Source organism: Mastigoproctus giganteus, chromosome 12 (genome assembly GCF_048544385.1).
Source record: "Mastigoproctus giganteus isolate SK-2022 chromosome 12, ASM4854438v1, whole genome shotgun sequence".
NCBI classification, from domain to species: domain Eukaryota; kingdom Metazoa; phylum Arthropoda; class Arachnida; order Uropygi; family Thelyphonidae; genus Mastigoproctus; species Mastigoproctus giganteus.
Window position 1 is genome coordinate 8,548,268 of NC_143586.1, and position 27,612 is coordinate 8,575,879.

The 27,612-nt window shown below is 36.3% G+C and overlaps 1 protein-coding gene across 3 annotated transcripts in view; it reads left to right on the forward strand.

Moving 5' to 3' along the window:
- Positions 1-27,612, forward strand: part of LOC150076660 (uncharacterized) — a 349,756-nt gene that overhangs the window by 200,332 nt on the left and 121,812 nt on the right. For all 3 annotated transcript variants that reach the window (XM_090386112.1, XM_090386111.1, XM_090386113.1), the window contains 3 exons: positions 12,344-12,546; positions 14,476-14,521; positions 17,860-17,922. In XM_090386112.1, the coding sequence (XP_090242238.1) occupies positions 12,344-12,546; positions 14,476-14,521; positions 17,860-17,922 (312 nt within the window). The remainder of the gene's footprint in view (positions 1-12,343; positions 12,547-14,475; positions 14,522-17,859; positions 17,923-27,612) is intronic.

The window sequence follows — 27,612 nt, forward strand, 5'->3', positions numbered from 1 at the left end:
CTGATTTTATGAACCATCAATATAATAATATAATATGCTTTAGAATTAATGCCTATTTTTCTCATTCCCTTGGAGGACTCCCTTAAAGGTCTTCAACTTTAACATGTTCTCTGCCCAAGGCAAAATTGTGACCAAATGAATTGCAATTTTTGTGCCTCATTGCAGATATGCATCCATTGAATTGTGGTCAATAAATGAACACTGTGAAAGAAATGGCGTGAACGATATCAGCACACTGATTGAACAATGGACTATTGTAGAAGTTTCCAAACTTTTTCGTTTCCCGGTGCCCTTAATGTCCCAGTAATGTTTTCACGGCACCTCTAGGCCAAAAGAAATACTTAACACAGTGGTTTTCGACCTTTTAATATATATACCTATATAATATTTTTTTCTTTATATAGAGGTACTAAATAAAGATCACTACAAAATTAAAAATATATGGTACGATGGATACTGTACACCTTTTCATAATGAAATAAATATACAAATTAAAAAAAATAAATAATAATAATAATAACTTTAAGTAACTTAAACCCAAATTGCACGGCACCTCTAGAATGTTGTTGCGGCACCCCAGTTGAAAACCACTGGACTATTGCATTACAACTGGGATTTTGCTTAGCATCAATCACACTGTGTAGAGCAGTGTTCCACAACCTTTTTCTCTTCGCAGCACACCTTAAGTTAACCATGACACAACACGGCACATCAAAATGTTAAGCTCCCAAAAAGCATAGTTTATGGCAATGTTAATATAAATATGATATAAGTCACAATAGAATCAATTATTATTGTTCCAGCAATCCAACAGAAATTGGCTCATGCGTATATTAACATTTTATGAACCCTAAGTCACTATATAAAAGCAAAGCCAAAAAAAAATTCTGTTAGTATTAAACAGAATAACTATGCATTCCCTCAATGCGATACTTGTGCCTGCTCTGCTGAACACAGATGGCTGATGCGTGGCGGAATCATTGACAGTGCAAGCCTCATTTCTTCTTCAATGGATCTGATTCTCTCCCTCTTTGATGTTTTTATTTCAGTCAAGGTCAAAAAGCCCAGTTCACACAAATATGTAGTCGAAAATGGTAATAACACATTAATTGCCATCTTGGAGCTAGCCGGATATTCTTTCCTTATTGACAACCAAAATGTGTCCAACTGCACTTCATGATGTTGTAATCACAATGTTCTGTCCGCCTTCAGATCTTAGTTCCTCTTGTACATTCATCGGAAGAGATTTCGAATTCACAACAGATGGATCACGAACTCAGTCAAAATCTTCAGCGCTCTCTCCAAAATAATCCTTGAACTTTTGCTACAAGTTATCTAAATGTTCTTTAATGAAGTCCATCACCACTTTATTACCAGCAGCAAGCGGCCATACAGTTGGGAACATCTCAAATGACCCATTTGCAATGTGTTGTATCCACAAATCAGATTATTCTGAAAGCCTCGAACCTTGTCCATACTCTTAAAAAGATTTTTGTTCTTGCCTTGCATTTTTCAATTCAGCTCATTCAAGTGAACGAAAATATCGGAAAGATATGCCAACTTAGTCATCCATTCATCATCTGCAAATAACTCTGCATACTCATGCCCCCCAACTGTTAAAAATGTCTGTACCTCCTCCTTAAGTTCAAAAAGGCAGGTTAACACTTTACCACTGTACTTCTGTATATAGCAGGAGTGTGGTGTGTTCAGATCCCATTTCCTGACACAAAATGGAAAAAAGCCGCAAATTGAGGGGCCACGATTTCATCAAGTTTACTACTTCATCCAGCACAACTTTCAGAGCAGATGGCAAAGACTTGGCAACAGTGGCTTCATGGTGAATAAGACAATGGTCACATCGTATGTCAGGATTCACTTCGCACACTTTAGCTACAAAGCCTTTAACTCAACCTGTCATGGAAGCTTCTCTGTCTGTGCAAACACTAACACAATCCTTCTAATTTAATTCATTGTGGAGCATGTATTCATTAGTAACATGAATTGTTTCTTCACTGGTGGCTCGCTCGGGTAGTACTTTGCAAAAAAAAAAATTGTTGCAATTACATCTCCATTGATGAACTGAATATGGGCAAGAAATTGAGTATGACTGCTAACATCTGTGGACTCATCGATCTGAAGTGAGAACTTCTGATTTTCTCCTTCATAATGTCTTCAGTGTCACTGGACATATCACTGACTTGGCAACTGATTGTGTCTGCTGAGAGTGGAATTTTTGAAATTCCATTAGCAGCTTCTCTGCCCAGGACTATTTTCACCATCATATTATTATTATTATTATTATTATTATTAAATCCATTTATTAATAGCAAGTGATTGCTTTCACCCCTTTTACACAGCCAACCGGCTAGAAGGGTGTACAAAAATGCAAGAGTGGCAATTTTTACAATGCAATATTTACAAATCATGTTTACAATATTTACAGAAGTGCGAATCATTTACAGTATTATTTACAGAATGTAATTATTGACAACTTTAGAAGAGGAAATTATTCACAGTACCATTTAAAAGTAGATGTCCAACAGCTATTTTATATTTTGGTCATTTCTTCCTATTCAAGCTTCTTCTTCATACTTCTATAGTTCAAGCAAGCTGTAAGCTTCAGAGAGGCTCTTCATTCTGTACTGCTTGCCTTCATAGTATTTCACAGGATCTATTGCCAATGTATTGAAAAGGGGGACTGCATTGTTCGGAAAGAAGTTCTTCAGACAGCATAGGTTGGATAGTGTAGAATGCAACGGTAAGTAGGGATTGTCATTACTGTGTCCAGCACGTGGAGTAGCGATAACTCTGTGAAGACTGGGGGCATCAATCACACCAGTTAGCATCTGAGACAGAAGAAGAATATTCCTGGATGCAATGTGAACTCTCCAGGGAGTGATATTTCAGTTGGCATATAAAACAGCCCTGGAGATGGTGAATGCGCTGCCTGTGACCCTGTTCATCCGTCGCATTACCCAGTACTCTACTGCCAGGAATCTGTTTATGTACGAGGTCGGTGCAGAAGACCAGATTGGTGATGCTTATAGTGCGATTGGTTGTAGGCACCGCTGGACGTATCCTCCGACTTCATCAACGTGGAATAACCCCGTCAGCTCTTGTCGAATTGCCCACATCGCCGAAAAAGTCAGTTTTCACGGTCGAAAAATGGTTTTGAAAAGTGAGGCCCTCGTCCCAAGTCAAGCCGAGGTCAGTGTGAGACTTCACTTTCCTTATCTGCACTCCGTTGTGATAGGCTGTGATGTCATTTTTGATTCTCTTTTTTTGTAAATGTAATTTGGGCTGATTTAGATATGTTTAGCTCCAGACCTATCTGCAGTAGATAGGTTACAAGGCTGTTGATCAGGATGGCGGCTCGCTGATTTATCAGGTGGGTTTGTTCAGGGTCATTTGATTTTATATATAATTTGAGGTCATCTGCATATGATGAGAAATCAGTGTACCTTGCGAGGAAAGGTTCAAGGGCCGAGGCAAACCATAAACTGGACAGGACACCTCTCTGCGGTACTCTCCGCGTTATAACACGCTCCTGTTTGAAGGATTTATGGCTGATGATGAGTTGTCTTGGCGTAAGGATGAGGTTGATGGCTTTTAGCAGGCTTCCTGTAATGCCAAAGTATTTTTCCAGGATGTAGATGAGAGCAGGAATTGAGAGCTTATCATAAGCAGATGAAATATCAAGGAAGATGACATCCAGCTGAGATTTACTGTTGAGAGCAGTTTGAATTTTAAACAGGGTGTCTAGTAAGTTTGTATATGTAGATCTTTTGGGGATCACGGTATGCAGATGTTTGGGTCTATGAGAGAAGCATTGTTCGATCAGTGCTGATAAGATAGTTTTCTCAAACACTTTTAATAGAGTGAAGCCCACTGAGATCGGTCTGAAGTCCTTAGGTTCCTTAGGGTTTCTTCTTTTGGGTATGGGTTGTACCCTGTAGTGATTCTATTGTTGGGATTGATCCGGAATTTAATATCTGGTTAAAGATTGACAGAAGGGCTCTACAATGAAGGCACTGCACACTTTAACCATGAATAGAGGAAAACCATCAGGACCAATTGTAGTTTTATTGGGAAATCTATTGATGGTATTTATGAGGTGTTGCTTTGTTAGAGATATAGTTGAAAGGGGCTGCCTGGAGTGTATGAGGAAATTGCCCAGTTTTGGGATTTTTGGGTCTGATGGCACCTCGTTGAAAGTCAAAGATACCCATTCCTGAAATACCTTCTCTTCCATATGGAAAACTTTGTTGCATTTGCATGCAATACATTTGGAGTGATTTATTCTGTTGAGTTCCAGCTACCGGATTGCTTTTCTTTTGTATTTAAGGAAGGTTGTCTGCTCTTTCTTGTACATCTGGTAGTCAGCTGAGTATTGAAACTTTTTCCATTTTCTGAAAGTTTTTTGTTTCCTCTTGAATGCTTCTCTGACTTCAGCATTGAACCATGCATTGGATCTGTCAGATAATTTTATTTGCTTGGATGCTCCTTGAGTGGCAATTTCAATTAGCTGGTTAGCAAGGCTAGATATTGCGATGTCCATTGGTTCTTGCTGTAGATCCTTCCAGTTTATTTCTGTGAGACGTGCCAAGATGATCTCTGGGTTTAAGTATTTGATGGAGTATACTGTTTTGGTCAGCACTTCATTCCCGAATGCTTCGCCAGCGTTTGAGTCGTTAGTAACATTGACCCCAAACGTGATGGGAGAGTGATCAGAAGGGAAGCTGTAAAATGTTCAGTGGTCAGATTAAGGTGGAATAACTGATCCAGTGTCTGGATCAGTAAATTGTGGAATAACTGATCCAGTGTCTGGTTTCCCCTGGTAGGAGGTGTGGTTTGATGAACTAAGCCAAATGTACCAATAACTGTTCTGAGATCGTAGATATGTTTAGCTCCATCATGTCTAGTGGCTTCATTATGTCTAGGCGTAGGCATGTTAAAATCACCTATAATGAAGGTTGGGGTATTGGGGGCTAGGTTGGCTGCTATCCATGCTTGTAGTTCACTCCAGGAATCTTCTGTATGATCGGGGGGTAGGTACACCAGACAAATTTGTAGTAGTATGGCATCCTTTCTAAATGTGGCACATAGGGCTTCGAAGTTATCTGATTTTGTCACCTGAAATCTCAATTGTTTAAAACTAGATGAATACAGCACGCCGCGTCTGTTATCCCTGGAGTTATGGAGGCTGAGATAATCGAGAGGCTGGCCTATTACATCCAGTTGCCTTCTGTTAGATAACCAGGTTTCGGTCAAGCAGATGAACTGATATTCAGATAGTAACATGATTGTTTGTAGAGGATGTAGTTTATTGCTGATAAACGTTTTGGTAAGGGGAAGTATTGGGACAAGTTGGCATGGGGTTAATATTGGTTGCTATCCCTCTGTTGTATTCGATCTCATGCGGTAGGGCGAGGAAGAGGTCCGTTCTTTACAAGCTGGCATGAACAAAGTTTTGGCTATTTTGTGTAGCTTTTTGGCCTTTACGATAAGTTCAGCTACTTTATAGCTACTTTCCTGTACTTTTTCCAAAACACATGCTGATGAACGTTGCCTATTTTTTGTTTTGTTGCAACAACCATCGAAAATAATTGATATCTTTGCATACCAGAGAAGAATGTTTTGTTGAGAAATGCTAGTTTCAGTTTACTGGGAAACATAGCAGCATTGCTGAATTTTTCTCTGCATACTAGACGCTCTGGGATTGGGCATGTTTTATTACCACACCAGAAAAAACCAAAAGACAAATAATTATCGCTATACTGTCTGTACACTAATTTTTGTTTCTTTTTTTTTTTTTTTTTTTTAGGTTCATCACTTTCAGTACTTGCACTCGTGGATGGAATACTCCTTACAAGGAACTTGTTCATTGTTAAAAAAAGAAAATAGTAAAATCAACACTGTTTTGGCTTGTGATCACAGTTTTCTGACTGTTTCAGAGCATAGCTAAGAGGAAACCGAAAGTAATAGATTAGGAACCAGTACTCTTCAAACAGAGGAAGGGGCACATCTATCACTTATAACAAAGGGTGGGTGCATTGGTACAGGAACAAAGTAATAAAGTTGAAGTAACACAGACAAACAGGAACAAATATTAAAACAAGCCAACGAAATAATAAAAGACAGGGAATGTTTTGCTAATCCTTACGGCACCTCCGTAGCCAGGTGGGAAGGAGCAGCAGAGCGTAGCACGCGCTTCTTGATTAGACCCGGGGTTCGAGCCCATCACCACCAAATATGGAGGATGCGGAAAGGTCAGGGAATGACCACCGCATATCTCCGGAGCAATATGGCCTTAGTTGCTAATGCTCCTAAAAACCAAAAAACAAACAACAAAAAACAAGTTAATCCTTACACTTTTAAGGAACAGCACGTATGTATCTAACAAGGAGCATCTTATTTCAGTCAGTGCAGTGACAAAACAAGAAATACTGGAAGGGCAAACACGCAAATAACTTTAGAAAGCAAATGTTGGGTACTCGCGCAAAAAATAATTTACTGTCCCACTTGTACAACATTGTGTTTCTGTAAAAATGGTGTATTGTAAAATATAACAATGAGTAGCATTACAAACATATATAAAAACTATAATTGGGAGTAAATAATGTACAGCGGATTTCTTAGAATAGGTAATTGTGCAGGTTTTTTGTTTTTTTTTTTACAAATTATGTGTTGATCTTTTTAGAATTGCACAAACTGTTCTGTACATATTCGGTTAAAATGTTTATAGCTGCATGAATATTTTTAGAACAGCATTATGTAAAACTTCTTGTGAAGGGAAAAAAATAACTTGCCAATCAAAAAGTGGCTTTATATGATAATCACATGGTCAACAATGTCTCCTCTGTGCAGTCTACCACTGCCCATGTTCAATAATAGTTATGTTGGAAGTTATTTTGTCTATTTTAGTATTTTCCACAAGAAGAAAAGTAAAATTTTTTGATGGTTAATATTGCTGAATTTTAATTCTTTATTTTGTGAAGCAAGGGAAAATTAAAGGCAAAAGGAAGACAAAGAAAAAAGTGGCTTGATAACATCAAAGAATGGACAGGGAGTCTTACAACACAAAAACTTTTTCACAAAGCAAGAGACAGAATTGGCTGGAAAATGTTGGTCTCCAATGTTCAAATTGAACACAGAACCTGAAGAAGAAGTTTGTGAAAAACAAAGCATCATCCTTACTGTGAGGTTGTTGAAAATATTTTATTTAAAAAGTATTTTCCTATCAAAGTTTACCCTAAAGGGTTGTTTTAATGGAGATCCACAGCCTGGGACATCAGGACTGAAAAGAACAGGGATGGACAGTATGTTGAAGCTGATGACGTTGAATCAAATCTTTATAATATGTCATGTGATACTGAAATAGAATTCTTTTGAGTGATGCGGATTCTGAATCTCATTCGTATGCATCTGTTGATTATAGAACACTACAAACAACAAATGCCAGTGCAATGATTCTTCACAGATGAAATCCATTTCAGAAAAAGCATTGCATACTTGTTTCAGTGCCCCAGAGAAGTGCTCCAAGGCACACATAAAGGACCCTTGCAAATATAAAAGGTAGCAAATGTATTAAGTCTCCCTTCATAAAAATACATTTTCACAAACAGTGAAAATGTATTTTTATGAAGGGAGAAGATAACATATATGAACTGGAATACTATGACCAGGCTGTCAGTGTGCCATAAAATTTCCCTTACAGCTACCCAACTTTGTGTACATCATATTTAATTTCAGAAAACTGTTCGTATTAATTTTTAAGTAAGAGCTATTTTATAAATAGCTGTTAAACTACAGTAGAACCCGGATAAGAAATTTTTGCATAAGAAGTTTTTCGTGTACTAGGTTTGGTTTCTTAATTCCCATTATGAACTTTATATATTGTAATGTATTGTTTTCCCACGTAAGAAGTTTCCCAGGTAAAAAGATTTTTGTTCAATTAGTGAATTTTCTGTGATCTGAGGCTTACAGCCCTAAAACCCTTTTAGTGTAAACATTTTGATATAATGGAAGTGATATATTGGAATTGTTTTCATCGATATCCATAATTGGATAGTATTAACCATATGAAACATTTTCCATTAAGTTCTGATGGTTCTGAACAGTTCTTAATTGGCGCCTCCATAGCCAGGTGGGAAGCAGCAGCAGTGCATAGCACACGCTTCTTGATTAGACCGGGGTTCGAGCCCGTCACCACCAAATACGGAGGATGCGGAAAGGTCAGGGAATGACCACCGCATATTCCCGGAGCAATATGGACTTAGTTGCTAATGCTCCTAAAAACCAAATAACAAACAAACAACAATTCTTAATTACCTAGTGGAGTGTTGTGTCTCATTGTAAATGTGACCTTTTAAGGTATGTTGAAAGCTGAATTTATAATACTTTATTTATTTCTGTAGATTACCATTAGTATTTTTGGTAATTCTTTAAAGAATAACCATATTTTTGTCTATCTACTGTATTGGCCATAATTATACATTCCTCCTTGGCAGTTTTATTTTAATGCTACAAATATTATTAATTATACTGATTATGAACATAATAATTGTTAATTATTATTATTATTATTACATAAATGAGAGCTTACATAAGCTCAATTTTTCCTATGTTCTATTGATATTTTAGAAATAAACAAGGAGTTACCTTTTATTCAGTCAGTAGGATTTCTTCTTTACCAATTCTCCTTATGCGAATAAATTACGAAATGATACGTTAAAACCAGATTACATAATTTCAATCATTTAAAACTCGTAACGTTTAAAACCCGTGTGTCAATAGTGTTCCTCACTATTGACACACTCCAGGATCACAGTGGTGAACCCCAACCCGACCCCAGGAATATCAAAACCCCCATGCAACCTTTAGCGAAGAAAGACATTTTGTCATAAATGAGAATTTGAAATACGAAAGAAATACTATTAAAATTAGATAAAAGTACGATAAAACAATGAATTTAAAATGCACTAAAAATTTCGGAGGGGAGGAATTTTTAGTGCATTTTAAATTCATTGTTTTATCGTACTTTTATCTAATTTTAATAGTATTTCTTTCGTATTTCAAATTCTCATTTATGACAAAATGTCTTTCTTCGCTAAAGGTTGCATGGGGGTTTTGATATTCCTGGGGTCGGGTTGGGTTTCACCACTGTGATCCTGGAGTATTGGACTACCTGTGTGTCAATAGTGAGGAACACATTATGAATTTTAAATTATGTAATCTGGTTTTACGTATCATTTTGTAATTTATTCACATAAGGAAAATTGGTAAAGAAGAAACCCTACTGACTGAATAGAAGGTAACTCCTTGTTTATTTCTAAAATATAATTATTATATATTATTATTATTAATTATACTGGTTAAATACTTCCCATAAGCACAGTAAAATATTTATAGATTCTGAAATAGTACTTAAAATCATCTTTAACTTATGTGTTTCTTTTCACTTTTATTTGTGAAGTTAATATTTCATACCCTTAAGTCATTTTCCCTTCTAAGAAGTTTTCTGTCATAAGAAGTTTTAAACCTCCACTCCCTTGGAAAACTTCTTAATAGGGTTCTACTACATTTATTAATACCGTGTGCCTTCTTTTGACCTAATTCTTTCTTTCTTTCTTTCTTTCTTAAAATTAAGAAAGACAAAGCTAGAAAATCAAAATTTGATATCCTGGTGTCATTTTAGCAACATTAGATAGGTTAATTTTTTTTTCTATTAGAATAAAGTTATTTATTTATTATTATTATTATTATTATGTTATTTTATTTATTTATTTATTTATTTTTTTGGTAGATGAGTGGGTGTGTTTAATTGACATAAAAGAAATAGACATATCCATTGTATATTAAAATTATCTTGAAGGAGGCAATGAAATGCTGTTCTGTCAGTGTATGCTAAATTCCTAGTGTGATCAGCATGAGATCAGAAACTAATATTTTTAGTATCCTCGGCAAGCAAGTTTCACGCCTCCAGTCTTTAATCTAGTCATTTTTGAGTCTAATGGGTTCCCAAGAGGTCAGTTTAATCACCACAAATTATAAGACATGAATGGGCAAAAATCTTTATTAGGTATGCACTCCATCAGGTCAGCATGTAGAGATCTATCTTCATTATCTAATCACCAAGTTTCATGAGGCTCTAGGACTAAGGTCATCTGAATGAATGGCATACAAAGCAGAAAGAAGATTTAGGTAATTGCAGATATTTGGGGGGCATCAGTTCCCCACAGATGAGCCAGCTGATCTCTCTTGAAGAGATCAGCTGCTCATCTGTGGGGAACTCAGAGTTCAACTCTGGGGAAACGACTTTTTTTTTTTTCATGTGTTGATCTTTTTGGAACTGCAAAAACTGAAATTATGTGTTGATCGTTTTAATACTGTTCATATTCAGATAAAAATGTTTATAGCAGCATAAATATTTTTAGAACAAAATGTGTTCTAAAAATATTTAGTTTTTTTTCCTGTAACACTGTGTTAAGGGAAAAAAAATAACTTGTCAATCAAAAAGTGGCTTTATATGGTGATCACATGGTTAGCCATGCCTCCTTCGTAGAGTCTGTCTCTGACCATGTTCAGTATCAGTTAGGCCATTATGGGGTGGCACACATACTTTCAAAATCCTTTGTGTTAATCATGAGTTGTAAGTGTTAGTGTTTTAACCATCAGTTCTAGTGTTATATCCATTTTTTTGAAGTACATCTATTATTTTTTGCACCACTAATATAATAACTGATTTTGCAAAATAATAGTTATACTTTCAAAAGTAGTGCTTATGATACTATTTACGCCTTATATACTAGATCATCAAAAAGAGGTACAACAGTTTTGCATGCTTATTTTTTAATGTGCTGGCTGAGATTAGTGATTTTGGTGTCATTAAACATGTGAGTCATGGGACTTTTTTTTTTTTTTTCTCTCTCTCTTACTGATTCAGCCTGATAAGAAAATTCTCTGAGGAAGACGGAGTACTCTACTGAGTAGCATATATTTTGTGTGAAAGGGTTTCACAGGCAAAATTTTCAAAATTCAGCTCTCCAAAAACCAGAATTCAAATATTTTTAAGGTTCACTTTTTATATATGTTGTTTTTATGCAAAAATTGTTCTCCAGATATCAGTATCATTGGATAATGAATTGGTGAATTCTGTTATGTTAAAATAAAGTGAATAATATATAATTTAAAGCAAGCATTTTAGCAAAGCTTCCAAAAACTCTGCTGGTAGCTTTGTATGTATACATTCTGTGTTTGGTGGTCAGCAGAATTTCAAAACACTATTCTTATTAACTGATGATAAAAAATCTATCAATCAAGTCCACAATTTAGGAGTCAGATCAGTATGCATGATTGTGGAGGAATTAACAATATTGTGATAGTCACATAGCACTTTCCTGCATTCACAAAATCAATGGGAAAGTATTCTGTATTGATCACAAGAGAGTTAGAAAAAATATGTATATATATATATATATATATATATATAAGCCCACTTACTTTAATTTCAGTATGTGAGTGGTATCATCTTTAGCAATCAGCAAAAACAAAAAATATCTTATTTTTTTTTTTTTTTTAAATTGGTTATTGCCAAAGCAGTTTTTTGCAGTTCACTTCAGCAACTTCATTAGTACCAACTTCATTTACACTTCATTTAAACTTGCTATTTATGAGATGTTTTTCTTGGTTCATACCCACTAAGCCAATGTCTCTGTCAGAGACAGACATATTTGCCGTGGTGGTTGCTGACCTCCGTTAGGATATCGCATAAAATATCTAGCCACTAAAAGGCTAGATATCCTTTTAGAATCTTTGCTGCAGTATATTTATGTCAATTTCTTTGTTATGTACAGTATTTCTGCATACTCTTAAATTTGTGTATTAATGTATCTTTAATATCAACAAATAAATGTGTTTCATATTACTTTGGAAACTGAACTCATTTTGCAATCATACAAGATAGTCTGCTTTTGAGTAGCACTCTATAATAAATTTTAATTTTCATTTTAATTTAAAAGGTGAATGTTTAGAATGATATGCTTTGCTGCATAAAATTCTCAGCTTTTAAATACATTTCTTATAAAATTAGTTGTCTTAGGAAATGAACAAATGAAATATTGTAAATTTATTTTAAAAAAAAATTTGTATACCAACAAGGTAGTAATGAGCTTTTTTCTTTTTCTGTGAATGGTGAGGGGTAGTATTCATAGGTTCTTGTGTGCTAAATTATATTGAGAGAACTGCACTTGCATTTCTCCATGTTAAATTGATTGCTGTTGCTATTTAATTAACTTCTTGTTAATTGAATTTATTTTTATTTTCTGTTTCATAATTTGTGCAGTGCCAGTCTCATAACAGAAACATTTATCCACCCCTGCTACACTCTCTGGAAAAACTTGGACTTAAGAAACAGTTAGAGGAAAAATTTAAAAAGGAAGTTGTTAAACCAGAAACTACTTCATTTGAAGAACATTTTCCATCAAAATCTGTTATTACAGATGTTACAGAAGTAGAGGATTCATCTGCTAAACCTTGTATTCTCAGGTAATACAGTACTTGTTGCTATTTAACTAGCATGTACACTATCCTATAAAAAGTTTTGGGGCACCTTATCTGATTACAGAAAATTATGTGCAACTACAAAATATGCTAATATTTTGGTCTGTAAAGGTGTTTAGTGATTGGCTTGTTGAGCAATTGTTCAACAATGAGCATCTAAAAAAAGAGCAGAGTTTCATAAAGGAATGACAGTTGGCTGTCATTTAGGTCAAAAAACTCTGTGCTTGCTATTGTTCAGTCATTAAATAGTCGCAAGTCAACAATTGTCAACGTGCTGACAAAACTGAATTCCAGAAATGATAATGCGCTAGAAAAATGACAAGATGGGTGCAAAATACTGAGTGATAGGACTTTGACTAGTTAACCTTGAGTTAGCTAGTATTTCTTGTGTATTTATATCTTTTTTTTTTTTGCTTACTTTGATTTATTTAATTCTTATGCCTTCTTTATTTCTTTTTCTATTTATTCACACCATTTCTCTTTCTCTGCATTACTTTATCACTGAACTATTATTCTTCATGGTCATTGGGTTTTCTGATTATCAGTGGTCCTTAAATCTTTTTCCACTGTTTTTTTTCCTTTTTCTCTCACTTTGTGTGAGAGAAAAAAAGGAACACAAAATTCACTCACTTTCTTTCTTTAACTTTCTCTCACAGAGTGGTAACAACAATTTATCTCTCATTTTGATAACATCAGATTGAATTTCTCTACCGTCTTTTTTTTTTTTTTTTTTTTTTTTTTTTTTTGGCAATTTCATAACCTAATTTGCATATAATCAATTATGAAAATGCCATAATTGATTATTTTGGTTATGAATCTCAATTATGCCCATAGTTATTTTACTGCTAATTCTAGAACTACAGGGATATTTGGTTAGGAAATTCCTGTGGAAAGTATTGCTATAAGCAACTGCATGATATGTTAGAAGTTCAAAGAACCTAAAGTGATTGATTTATTATTATTAGCTATGCTGCAAGGAAGCCTGAGGCTTATGCTGCACCAGCCGAAAAAAAAAAAAAAAAAAAAATCCCAAATTACCCTGAGAGAGAGAGAGAGAGAAAGAGAGAGCGAAAAAAGTAGAAGGGAATCACGAAGAAAGAGAAGAATGATGATATCCAGCTCAGGACCCTGGGTGTGCCAAGCCCATACTCACCAGATGTGAGCCCCCGGGGTTAATTTTTCCACATTATATACTAGTGCTAGGTGTATAGTTAAGAAATTTAATGATATAGGAGGTTACATTACTTCATACCAAAAACATGATGTAATTCTTATGTATTAACCCAGAAGTAGTGGTGGTGGGACACCAATCACATTCCCATGTTAACCATTAATCATTGGTTAAATATCTGTAATTTTCTCTGTGTTCCTAAATATAATCAGACTTATACTGTAGTTGTTTCTGAAGTGATTTTCTTATGTTTTCTTATAGAAATTGGGTATGAGAACCGTCAGGTGCCTCACCCCCATTTTTGCAACTATTTGGATTTTGCTTGAAGAATGGCATGGTACCATCCAAGTTCCAATGCTCTGTTTGTTTAAAGTTTCAAGTTACTTATTTTTCCTCTTCCATTAAGTCAGTAAACATCTACTGCCTTATACTTGTTGGTTTTGAATGGTTTATCTATTGTTTTCACAAAGACAATAACACGAACTTGATGTTCAAAGGCCAATGCAACACACAAATAAATTCAAATTTTGCACACTGTGAATGGCCTCAAATTTTGAAATAAGCCCGAAAATGGTTTTCTTTATTTTTAATATTTAGTATAATAGTATATTATGATATACTTTTTAGTATAATATTTATAAAAATTATACCAAAAATTATATCTGTACCTGAAATTTTGAGTATTTTTGTTCATTTTACTTAAATTACAGAAAATAAAAATTATTATATTCAAAAATTTTCAGTACTCAGCATCCTGTAATATACCTTGGTGGAGTGAGTGTAGGCAGGGTAAGCTAAAATATTTATTACACTTGTTTCATATTTTTATGTTTATATGGTGATTGTGTTAGTGTTTAAAGTGATTCTTTTATTTCTTTTGAGGGGATATATAAAGATGATTAATCTCCTCAGATTGACAGCTTAATGTATTAAAAAGTTAATTTTTTTGAATCTGTTAAATAGAAAATAAAAAAGCACTTTTTCATTGTGAATTAATTACACTAGTATACAAATTTAAGTTTGTTCAGTGGGGTTTGAATTTCAATAGGTCCTACTGCCGAAATATTTTGCTGTGATTTCAAATATGACTTAGATTTTTTTCTGTGACATCCAGATACATCACAATTTACGAAATAAAAAAGTATTGTTTTTTACAAAAATATATAATTTTATTGTATTTAGTAATGACAAATTGATAGGATTACCATTTGATATATCAAAAAATACGTAAACACTAAGTATTAATCAAAATTCTAAAAATTTTATTAATCAGACCTTCGTCTCTTTGTTTGAAAAGAATGTTTAATTGTTTTTCTTTTATGTACAGTTCCAGGTTTCTCTCTTTTTAAACACCAGCAGTAGTCGGCCATCATGCTTCTATTCCACCTTCCCTGGTACCTCTGCTCCATTTCCTTTATGTCCTGATGGAATCTCTCCCCTTGTTCTTCGCTCATTTGTGCAAGATTTTCAGGGAAAAAATCAAGATGGGCATGCAAAAAGTGAATTTTGATGCTTGTATCCAACCTAAATTGCCAAGCTTTTCGAGCATATTTTGAACAATTTTCTCATAATCCTGTGATTTATGATTTCCTAGAAAGTTTTCCATTACACTTTTAAAAGCAATCCAGGCTTCCCTTTCAACGTCAGTCATAGTAGTTTCAAACTGACCGTCTAAAACCAATTTTATAATTTGGGGACCAATGAAGATACCCTCCTTAAGTTTTGTGTCAGATAAACTGGGAAATTTACTGCAAAGGTACTTAAATCAGTTGCCATCCTTATTCACTGCTTTAACAAATTGCTTCATTATGCCTAACTTGATATGCAGTGGAGATCATAGTATTTTATCTGGCTTCACCAAACTTTTGTGCACAATATTTTTTGACCCCGGTGTAAGATTGTGCCTCAGAGGCCATTGCTTCTTTGTCCAATGCAGCGCTTTAGCTCTGCTATCCCATTCACAAATAAAGCATGGCATTTTAGTGTACTCACCCTGTTGCCCCAACAACATACATAACACTTTTAAGTCTCCACATAGTTGCCATTCGTGATCTTGATATTTAATTTTCTCCAGAAGCAACTTTAGATTGTCACAAGTTTCTTTTAAGTAGACTGAATGAGCAACTGGCACAGATGTGTACTTATCTCCATTATACAAGAGAACACCTTTTAAACTAGTCTTAGAAGAGTCTTTAAATAAATAGTCTCCATTCACTAGAAATATATGATGGAGCTCCTAAGGCACTTATTAAACCAGCGATATCACTGCATATGCGAGAGGACCTTCTTGTGAAAAATACTGTATAAACTCCCTTTCACGATTTCTGTACCAGGAAAATGATGTGCCTGGAGCAAGTAAGTTCTTCGCTTGAAGTCTGGATCCCAGAATTTCAGCAGCATATTTTGGAAGACCTAAGTCCCTTACTAAATCGTTCAGTTCGACTTGCGTGAATTGCTGTGCCGTTAAAAATATTTTCTTGTTGATAGCATTCCTCTTTACTAACCTCTTTAGCTTCTGCTTCGGTGGAAGAAGATGTGGACTCCAAAGTTTCTGGTGGAGGCATTACAGGCAGATCAGGTCCATGCGGAACCGGTCTTATGGCTGATGGTAGTTCTGGATATTTGATGTCCTTTTTATTTTTTGAATTGTAACCTTTAACGTCACATACACAAAAGTAACATTCGGCCTGGCTTACTGGCTCGCGCCACACCATAGGAATAGCAAATGGCAAGCACACATTTTTTCCTTGACTCCATTTTCTAAGATGTTTGACACATGTATGGCCTACTTTATGCGGTGCTCACGATTTATCCTGATCGCCTAGTTTTATGTCAAAGTATGCATAATACGATTTTTTTTACAAAATCGGTAATATTTTGCCTCTGCTTTACAGGAACAAAACAACTACATATGTAACAAAATATGTCGGGACTGTTTATACACTTTCTGGTTGTCGTACTAAAAGAAAACTAACACACAATGAGAGCTCACGACGGTTTTTACAGGAGTACTGTGACTGCATAAGGGATGTGCCACTTGTATAGCCTCTGTGGTTGAGTGGACTGTACAGACAAGTGTGCATGCTCAGACAAGTTTAACCCGTAACTACACACAGGAGTCTCCTAGACTCCACTCGGAAAATAAAATTCTGAGAATCACAGATGGGCCAGAAGAGCAGGGTAGGGGCCGTCTACCATCCTGGGTCAAGGTCGGCTACCTTGCAGTGTGTGTGTAGTTACAGGTTAAGCATGCACAATCTGTTGTATTTGAGGCAAATATTTGATACTGTTTACGAATATAGGGGTATAAAACTTGTAAACTATTGCAGAAACTATAGTTATGTACACATTTGCATATAATAGGTATTATTTTGTTAATGAATTGTGAAAAATCTTTACGTGATAGAAACAAACAGACTTCGGTTTAGTAATCAGTAAACATGCATAAATAACTGCTACATACTTTTACTCAAACCCCAGATACACTGTAAACTATTGTTATCAGTCTTTAAGTTATGAGCATTTTTTATTTACTAATTCTAGCCTACTCCTGTTTTGTATGAGGACCACATGGAATTTAAAAAAGTTCCATGTCTTCTTTTATGCAAACTGAATATTTTCCCCTTAGCTTGTTTGAGTTTCCAATTTTTGTTCACTGTATTTTATGCTTTCAGTACATATAAACTTTACTTTTATCAAGCAGTACAATAACTTCACGTAAAGGAATTTTTCTTTTTTTCTAATCAGTTAGGATATTTGATAATTGAATGGAAAGGTATAATTGGAAATGTGACTGCTGCTTTAGAGAAAACGCGCACACACACACACACACACACACACACACACACACACTATCTATCTGTTATAAGGCAGTGCCAAGTTTAATCTTTTTGATAACAAATCAATTCGATTGGCTTTTTTTTAACTCATTAACTCATTTTTTTTATTTTATAATTAATTATGAATAATTTGATTATGCTCATCTCTAATCATGTATTGATAATGTATATATATTTTTTGCACTGTGTTTACATATGTTATCTAATGTTTAACTTCTTCGTATATCAAGTAATATTATAAATATAATTACAATCATGTGATCTCTTAAATGCTGCCATATATTTCAGGAAGGAATGATTACAGAAATTGATGGAGCAATTGTTAAACTTACCCAGTCAATGGAGAAAAAGGTATGCAGTTTCTTTTTTACAGAATGTCTCTTTTTTTAATTTTTTTTTTATTTGACTGTGAGAGTATTAATATTTCTGTTAGTATTATGAGTGGCAAATGATGCAAGAAACCAAGCATATACAGCATCAGCTATAAAAAAAAACCTCTCCCATATCACTTCTCCATCCTCCTAATAGTTTGTCTAGATCTTTCTTGAATTTACTCAGAGAAGATCTATACAATTTTTCATTTTATCTATTGTTTATTCAAAGTCTTCAGTTTTGCAAACTGCAGAAGTGAAAACTTTCTTGGTAAGAGCTTTTATCTCCCTTACTAATATCATTACTCTTCCCTGCACCCATTCCAACAGATTGACAATCTTCCTGAAATGAGGCCTCCAGATCCAGTACTCAAGATGTGACCTAACCATCACCTAGACATAACTTAATTCTGACCATATTCTAACTCAGTTAGAATATGGTTATAATTAGTCAGTTAGAATATATTTTTGATAACAAAGGCATATGATTCCTTGAGCTGTCCTGGCAGCCTGTCTGCCCTGCTCAGAGAACTTCATATCTAACTGCACAGTTATCCCCAGGTCTTTTTCATTCCCCACTACCCTGAGTATGGTATCACATAGTTTGTATGTTAATCTGGTATTACTGCTATTCATATGCATTATCCTGCATTTGTCAGTGTTCAATTTCCACTTCTTAACCTATCTGCCTAATTTTCCTAGCTCTTCTTGCAGTAGTATACCTGATTACCGCAATTAGCCCTCCTGACAACCTTCATGTGATCTGCAAACTTAGATATTTAGTCTAATATGCCTTCATCAATATTAATAAATACAGAAAACAACAATGGGCCTATATTGAACCCTGAGAGACTCTGCTAACACTAGTCCAAGAAGAGTTCATTCCCATTGATAACCACTCTGTCTTCTCCCCCTAAACTTGAACCCTTTATCCATAGCAGTAATTTGCCCTTAATATTAGCATTAGCATTAGCATTAGTAGAGGCATTTGATGCAAGAAAGCAAGCTTATGCAGCATCAGCCAAAAAAAAAAAAAAACCCACTTCCACTTCACCCCTCTGTTCGTTCAAAATACCTGTCCAGCTGAGCCTTAAACTTATTTAGGCTATCAACCTCCACCACAAGGGATGGCAGTCTGTTCCACCAACCAACCACCCGCTGGCTAAAGGCAAATTTCCGCACGTCTATCCTACATCTGTCTTTCCTCAATTTGAATTTATGCCCTCTCAGGTGATTTTTCTGAGCTAGAGGAAGAATCCCATCAGCATTGAGCATGCTTAAACCATTCAAGGCTTTATACACCTCTATCAGATCACCTCGCTGGTGCTTAGTCTCCAGACACTGTAATTTGCAAAACTTAAGCCTTTCTTCGTAAGAGCACCCCTTTGTTCCATTCACTAATCTTGTTGCCCTTCTCTGTACTCGTTCCAGCAGCTCTACATCCTTCTTGAAATGAGGCCTCCAGACCTGTATACAGTACTCTAGGTGTGGCCTGACCATTGCCTTATACAATGGAATAATCACCTCCTTATCCCTGCTGGAAAAATTCCTGTATATCATTGACAATACTCCATGAGCTACTCTTGCAGCCCGTCTGCACTGCTCAGAGAACTTCATATCTGCCTGCACAATAACCCCCAAGTCCCTTTCATTCTCTACCACTGTCAGTGTAGTACCACAGAGTTGATACGTTGCTCTGGGGTTGCTGTTTCCCATGTGTAGTACTTTACATTTGTCAATGTTAAACTTCATTTGCCACCTCTCAGCCCATCTGCTCAACCTTTCCAGATCCTGTTGCAGCAGCATAGTGTCAGTAGTGTCCTTGACAACCCTGCCAACCTTTGTATTATCTGCAAACTTGGACATTAAGCTTGATATACCATCATCAATATCATTTATAAATACAGAAAACAATAATGGACCCAACACTGAGCCCTGAGGGACTCCACTAATAACATTAGTCCACGATGAGCAGTGTCCATTGATTACCACTCTCTGTCTTCTCCCCCTCAACCACCCCTTTATCCATAGCAGCAATTTGCCTACAATGTCACACTGCTCCAATTTGTGTAGCAGTCTTAGATTTGTGTAGCAGTGTAAGATACAAGTATATAATATCAAAGTTATTCCCTGCATCCAGTTCTTTTGTGACTGCATCATAGTATCCAATCAAGTTGGTCAGGCAAGACTTCCCCTTAACAAAACCATGCTGTGTCTGAGCTATAACTGAAGTCTTGTCTAAATGATCCTGCAGTGCTTCTTTAACCAGTGCCTCCATTAATTTTCCTGGAACAGAAGTTAAGCTCACAGGTTTATAATTACTTGTGTCAGCCTTTGATCCTCCTTTGTGAATTGGGGTCACATTTGCACATTTCCAGTCTATGGGTACCTCCCCTGAGTCCAAGGAAGCTCTCATAATTATGGCTAAGGGTTTGCTTACTTCCTTTGCTGCCTCCTTTAATATAACTGGATAGATCCCATCCACCCCGGGTGCCTTTCTTGTGTTTATCTTCAACAGTTTCTCCTCCACTTTACTCCCAGTTATTTCAAGATTCTGTAGCTTACTGCTAGAGTTGAATACACCTCTGGCATTCCCCTTGCTGAATAACTCCTCATGTGTGAATGTCGATGCAAAATATTCATTTAGTTTGTTAGCTACCTGAGCAGGATCATCAACAGTTGACCCATCAATATCAAGTGGACCAATCTGATTCATCCCCTTCCTTCTAGAGTTTACATAAGTAAAGAACTCTTTGCTGTTTTTCTTTGCATCCCTTGCCAAGGATTTCTCGTAATCTGCCTTCGCCTGCCTAACCTCCTTTGTAACTTGGTTGCATATCAACTTGTATCTATCATAGGCTTCTGTGTCATGTGTTAATTTGTAAGTATCCCATGCATTTTTCTTCTCTGCCATATGCCTCATTAGTTCATCTGACATCCATTTGGCCTAAACCTTGAACAATATTTCTTAGTTGGTATGTAAAGCCTAGTAGCTTCCAAGATAAGTTCTTTGAATGCTTCCCATTTTGAATTTGCTGTTGGTAACATCATCAGTTGGTCCCACTGTATAGAATTTTAATACTGTCTAAGTCCATCGTAGTCGCCTCTACGGAAGCAATAACCCTTCCCTTTACCCCTAATGGTAGTTACCTCTTTCAGTAAATCCCACTTCAGCACACTGTGATCACTGCCACCTAGTGGTTCATCTATCTGCAGATTCTTAATGCATGAAGAATCACTGCTGATAATCAAATCAAGAGTATTACTCCCTCTAGTTGCCTCCCGAACATGCTGATGTAGAAAACAATCATGCTATAAATCCACAAAAGCCCTGCTAGTGTGTGAGTAACCAGCCCCCAAATTCCAGTCAATATCTGGGAAATTAAAATCTCCCATTATAAGACTCTCTGATTTACTGGCCCACTCTATTTCCCTGTACAGTTCCTTATTATACTCATCAGAGTCATTAGGCCTATAGCACACTCCTACTCTCAATTTTGACCTCCCAATGCTTATGTCACACCAAACTGACTCAACACTGCACTGTCCAGCGATGTCGACTGGCTTGACTTCCTTGGTTTTTATGTGTTTCTTAACTAATAGCATAACCCCTCCCCCCTTCCTATCCTGTCTATCCTTTCTGTAGACGTTGTACTCCCCAAATTGCAGTTCTGCATCCCTTATATCTGTGTGACACCACGTCTCTGATATCCCAACAATATCTGCCTTTGATGTTTTGAGCAATACCTCAAATTCATCAAATTTATTTACTAAACTCCTAGCATTGGTGTACACGCAAGTATACCTGCACCTGTTTCTATTCTTAGCTACCCTAACACAACCCATGTGTTTACTTGTACCGCAATGGCTCCCAGCAGTCTCTGAAATACCATGCATCTTGTTTTTCAGGCTTCTGCTCATTCTAATAGAAGCAGTGCAAGAATCTCTTTCACCTCTGCCAGTGGCTACTGTCAATCTATTGGTCTTTGTCTCCCCCCCAAGCTAGCAGTTTTCCGACCCACCTAACACTGCCTCGATAGCATCAGCAAATATTCTTGCACCCTTTCTATTTAAGTGTATCCCATCCCTGTAGAAGCAATCTCTCCTGTTAACAAGTACAGTCCAGGCTGAAAAAAATTCTACCCCTTGAGCCTTGCACAATCTTTCCAGGGCCGAATTGATCGACAAGGCTCTCATCATATACTCCCTCCTATCGTGTCTGGGCAGAATTGCAGACACTTTCAAATTCAACCCTAATTCTCGGCTTTTGTTCAACAGTGACCTGTACTTGTTAAGTAATTCTGCCGGTCTCCTACTCTTAATATTATTAGTGCCAACGTGTACAACTATATCACCTTTTGTGCCCTTAAATGCCAGACTATTCCCATTTGCACAGCAGTCTTTTATTACAGTGGTATCAAAAGCTTTTCTGAAATCTAATATATTAAACAATTAAAATAAATATAAACTAATTAATAAATCTAATAATACATTTTGAGTACTGCATACAGGTCTGGAGGTCTCATTTTAGGAAGGATGTAGAGTTGCTGGAACAGGTACAGAGAAGGACAAACAAGATGAGAACAAGGGGTGCTCTTACCAAGAATGGCTTCGGTTTTGCAAATTACAGCGTCTGGAGACTAGGCACCTGCAAGTTGATCTCATTGAGATGTTTAAGGCTTTGAATAGCTTGAGTAAACTCAGTGGCAATGGGATTCTTCCTCTTGTTCCTACTGTGCACGTGAAGGAGCATAAATGCAAATTGAGGATGGATGGTTTTAGAATAGATGTGCGGAAGAGGAAGTTTGCGTTCAAGGAAGAATTGGATAAACTATTGGAGGGGACGAATAGGTGAAATTGTTTTCTTTTTTTTTTTTTTTTTTTTCTATGCTGTATAATCTTGCTTTCTTGCATCCTATCCCACTACTAATACTAATATGATCTCAAACTATTTTCTGCATCCATTTCCTTTGTAGTATCCCATCAGATTGATCAGACAAGATCGTTCTTTAGCAAATCCATGTCATGACTAGAATATAACTGCATTTCTGTCTATATGCTCCTGCATTACTTTTTTTAACCAGTGACTTCATTATATTTTCTCTGGAACAGATGCTAAGAGGTCTGTAATTATTAATTTCACCTTTTGATCCTCCTCTTCTGTGAATTGGGGATACATTCACAAATATCCAGTCCATAGGGCCCTCCCTTGAATTCAAGGATGCTCTCATTATTATGGCTGAAGGTTTACTTACCTCCTTTTCTATCTCCCTTAATACAGTTAGATGGATCCCATCCACTCCCAGGTGCCTTGTTTAGATTTAGCTTCAAGAATTTCTTTTCTACTTTTCTCTCAATTATCACAAAATCATTTACTTCTGTTAGAATTTGTTACACTTCTGGCACTAAAAAATTCCTCATGCGTGAATTTAGATTCAAAATATCTATTGAGTCAGCAATCTGATTAGGATGATGAACAGTTCTACTAATCCACGTGTTGGACAAGATTTTGCAGCTCTGGCGAACCCTAAGTTTTTAATTATATTTAGCCATTTTATAGACTTAATTGTTATATTAAATTATTTTGAATAGTCAAGCTTCTTGGTTTATTTTGAATTTAGATAGTGATTTTGAAAGTCAATTAATACGTAGCGTCCGTAGATTAACCATTTGTAACTTGCCACATTGTTATGCAATACAACGTACATCCCGAACTAGATAGCATAAGGTTTAACGTAAAACTAGATAGCTAAACACGTAGCACTGTATTAGAAATCTGTTAGCTTATTATAGAATAGTATTATCAATTAATCAGTAAAATTTATTAATCTTATTAAATTTCATTGTCAATTAAATTGTACGTTTTTAACTAAATACATATAACGACCTAGATTTTACAAACGTAACATTATAAATTAATTCATATAACTTGAAAGGAGATACGAAAGTCATATAATGAACTCGGAGATAATACTTGATACTGAAATATATATATATATATATATAGTGTTATAACTGCATTGGGATATAAGTTTAGGGTTATATTTTTGCATTGAAATTGAATTGAAATCATGACTCAGACCAGAGCAGCAAAGCAAAAGGCTGTGGCTCAGGGGGAGAACTGAGGGGGTGCGGTTGTCCTCTGAATCACAGCCTTTTGAAATGTACTGTTTGTTTGATGTTTGTGAAGCAATCAGAAATGGCACATGATATTGCCAAGGGGAATGTCTGTGTGTATGCAATATAAGGAGTGTGAGGAAATCAGGCTCCAACTCAGCATTTTTATGGGCCTATATGAGAGCTTGAAGGACAGGGTGGATGCCCTCGAAGGATTTAAATTGAGGGGCCCATCAAGCTCTCGGCTGCCCACATCAATGCCAGAGCTTACACTTGAACATCACACAACACAGTGGCAATCCCCCAAGGCAGAATGTGCTGGTCCCAAAGGAATTAGTTGTTGTCGATGACTCTATTGTCAGGGAAATGGGGAACATTGTGCAAAAAGGATAGGTGGAACAAGTCCAGGGTATGTCTGCCTAGGGCAAAGTTTTATGATGTTGCAGAGCATATATCATCTTTTAAGGGCACAGAAGGTGATATTGTTGTACACTTTGGCACTATTATTAAGATGATATTAAGATTAGGAGACTGGTAGAATTACTTACCAAGTACAGGTCAATGTTGAAAAAAAAACAGTGACTTAGGGTTGAATTTAAAAGTGTCTGCAATTCTGCCGAAACAGTGACTTAGGGTTGAATTTAAAAGTGTCTGCAATTCTGCCGAGACACGATAGGAAAGAGTATAAGATGAGAGCCTTGTCGATCAGTTCCGCCCTGGAGAGATTGTGCAAGGCTCAAGGGGTAGAATTTTTCTCAGCTTGGTCTGTGCTCATTAACAGGAGAGACTGCTTCTACAGGGATGGGATACACTTAAATGGAAAGGGTGCAAGAATATTTGCTGATGCTATCAGGGCAGTGTTAGGTGGGTCAGAAAACTGCTAGCTTTGGGGGGCGATACACGGACTAATAGATTAACAATAGCCGTTGGCAGACGTGAAAGTGATTCTTGCACTGCTTCAATTTGAATGAGCAGCAGCCTAGAAAACAAGGTGCAGGGGATTTCAGAGACTGCTGGGAGTCATTGCAGAACAAGTAAATACATGGGCTGTGTTAGGGTAACTAAGAATAGGAACAAGTGCATGTATACTTATCTGTACACCAATGCTAGGAGTTTGGTAAATAAATTTGATGAATTTGGGGTGTTGGTCAAAACATCAAAGGCACATATTGTTGGGATATCAGAGAAGTGCTGCCACTCGGTATATAAGGAATGCAGAACTGGAATTTGGGGAGTACAATATGTACAGGAATAATAGACAAGACAGGAAGGGAGGAGAGGTTATGCTGTTAGTTAAGAAACACATAAAATCTATGGAAGTGCATCCAATTGATGTTGGTGGAGAATGCAATGTTGAGTCTGTTAAGTATGACATAAGCACTGGGAAAGGAAAATTGAGAGTAGGTGTGTGTTATAGGTCTAATGAATCTGATGAGTATAATGAGCAATTGTGCAGAGAAATAGTGGGCCAGTAAATCAGTGTGTCTTATAATGGGGGGATTTTAATTTCTCAGAGATTGACCGGAATTTGTGGATTGGTCACTCACACACTAGCAAGGCTTTCGTGGATTTATTGGATGATTGTTTTGCAACAAGCACACACAAAGACACCTTCTTTGGCTCTATCATGTGTATAATAAGTATCTTGATATTTGAGTGGAATTAGTCTTATACTTGTTAATATTGTTTTGCCTGTTAATTCTTGCATTGGTATGCTCCATTAGTTTGGTAGTATAGCAGTGTTTTTTTTTGTTGTTGTTTATTTTTTTCTCAGATAATAATTTAAAGTTACAGATAATTTTTTTCTCTACCCTAGTTTCCTTGGAGACATAACCGGTTTGTCTTTATAATAAACATTACTTATTTCTTCAACTAGGTATTGATCCAATAAACCCTTGAATTATCCCATTTATCACCTTCAAATACCCATAGAGGCAATTTATTTTAGTGTTGAACAGCTTTGTTGGTTGTATATTTCTGTTTTCAGAAATTGCATCACTACAACTTGGTTGAATATTTGGATGAATCCACGTTTGTACAAACAAAATACTTGTTACAGATAATAATCTATGCATAAAGAAACTGTTTAATCAAGAAGTCTGTATTTCTTGTGAATGACCATATAAAAGAATTATTTTTTATCTTTCAAAAACATTGTTTTGTTGTAGTAGTAGTAGTAGTAATGGATGTGATGCAAGAAAGCAAGCGTATGAGCTTATGTATAATCAGCCAAAAAAATAAAAAAACAATTTTACCCATCCATTCTCTCTTTGTTTATGTTACCAACTTACACAACAATAGTTGGAAGTTTGTTCCAGCAATTAATGGCTAAAAGCAAATTTCTGCACATCTATTGTACATCTGTCTTTCCTCAGCATGAATTTATGTCCCCTCAGGTTTGTAAACTGAGCAAGCAAAAGAATCTCATCAGAATTCAGTTTGCTCAACCCATTCAAGGCATTATACACCTCGATCAGATCACCTTGCAGGTGCCTAGTCTCCAGCCACTGCAATTTACAGAACTTAAGCCTTTCTTGGTAAGACCATCCCTTCATTCCCTCAAGCAACTCTACATCCTTCCTAAAATGAGGCCTCTAGACCTGTACGCAGTACTCAAGGCATGGCCTGACCATTGCCTTAGACAAAGTGATAATCACCTCCTTTTCCCTACTAGCAAAATTCCTGTATATCACTGACAGTACCCCATGATCTGCTCTGGCAGCTTGTCTGCATTGCTCAGAAAACTTCATATCTGACTGCACAATTACTCCCAGATCTTTTTCATATTCTACCAGCCTAAGTGTAGTACTAAATAGTTGGTACGTTTCTCTGGGGTTACTTCTATCCCTATGCAGTACTTTTCTGCATTTGTCAATGTTAAACTTCAGTTGCCACTTCTCAGCCCATCTGCCCAAATTTTCTAGATCCTGTTGCAGTAGCACACTGTCATTAACAACCCTGCCAACCTTTGTATAATCTGCAAACTTCGACACTAAGCCTGATATACCTTCATCAGTATCGGTGACAAATATGCAAAACAACAATGGGCCCAACAGTGAACCCTGTGGGACTCCACTAATAACATTAGTCCATGAAGAGCAGCACCCATTGATTACCATCCTCTGTCTTCTTCCACTCAACCATCCTTTTATTCATTGTAGCAACTTACCCTTAATACAATTTTGCTCCAAATTGTACAGTAGTCTTCCATGCGCAACAGTGTCAAAAGCTTTCCTGAAATCCAAGTATATGATAAAAAAATTATTTTTTGCATCCAGCTCCTTTGTAACCACATCCTAGTATCCAATCAGATTTGTCAGACAAGACTTTCCTTTAACAAACCCATGTGCCTGAATTATTACTGCAGTCTTGTCTAGATGATCCTGCAGTGCATCTTTAACCATCGACTCCATTATTTTTCCCATAACAGAAGTTAAACTAACAGGTCTGTAATTACTCCTGTCACCCTTAGATCTCCCTTTGTGAATTGGGGATACATTTTGAACATCTTCAGTCTGAGGGGACTTCCCCTAAGTCCAAGGATGCTCTCATA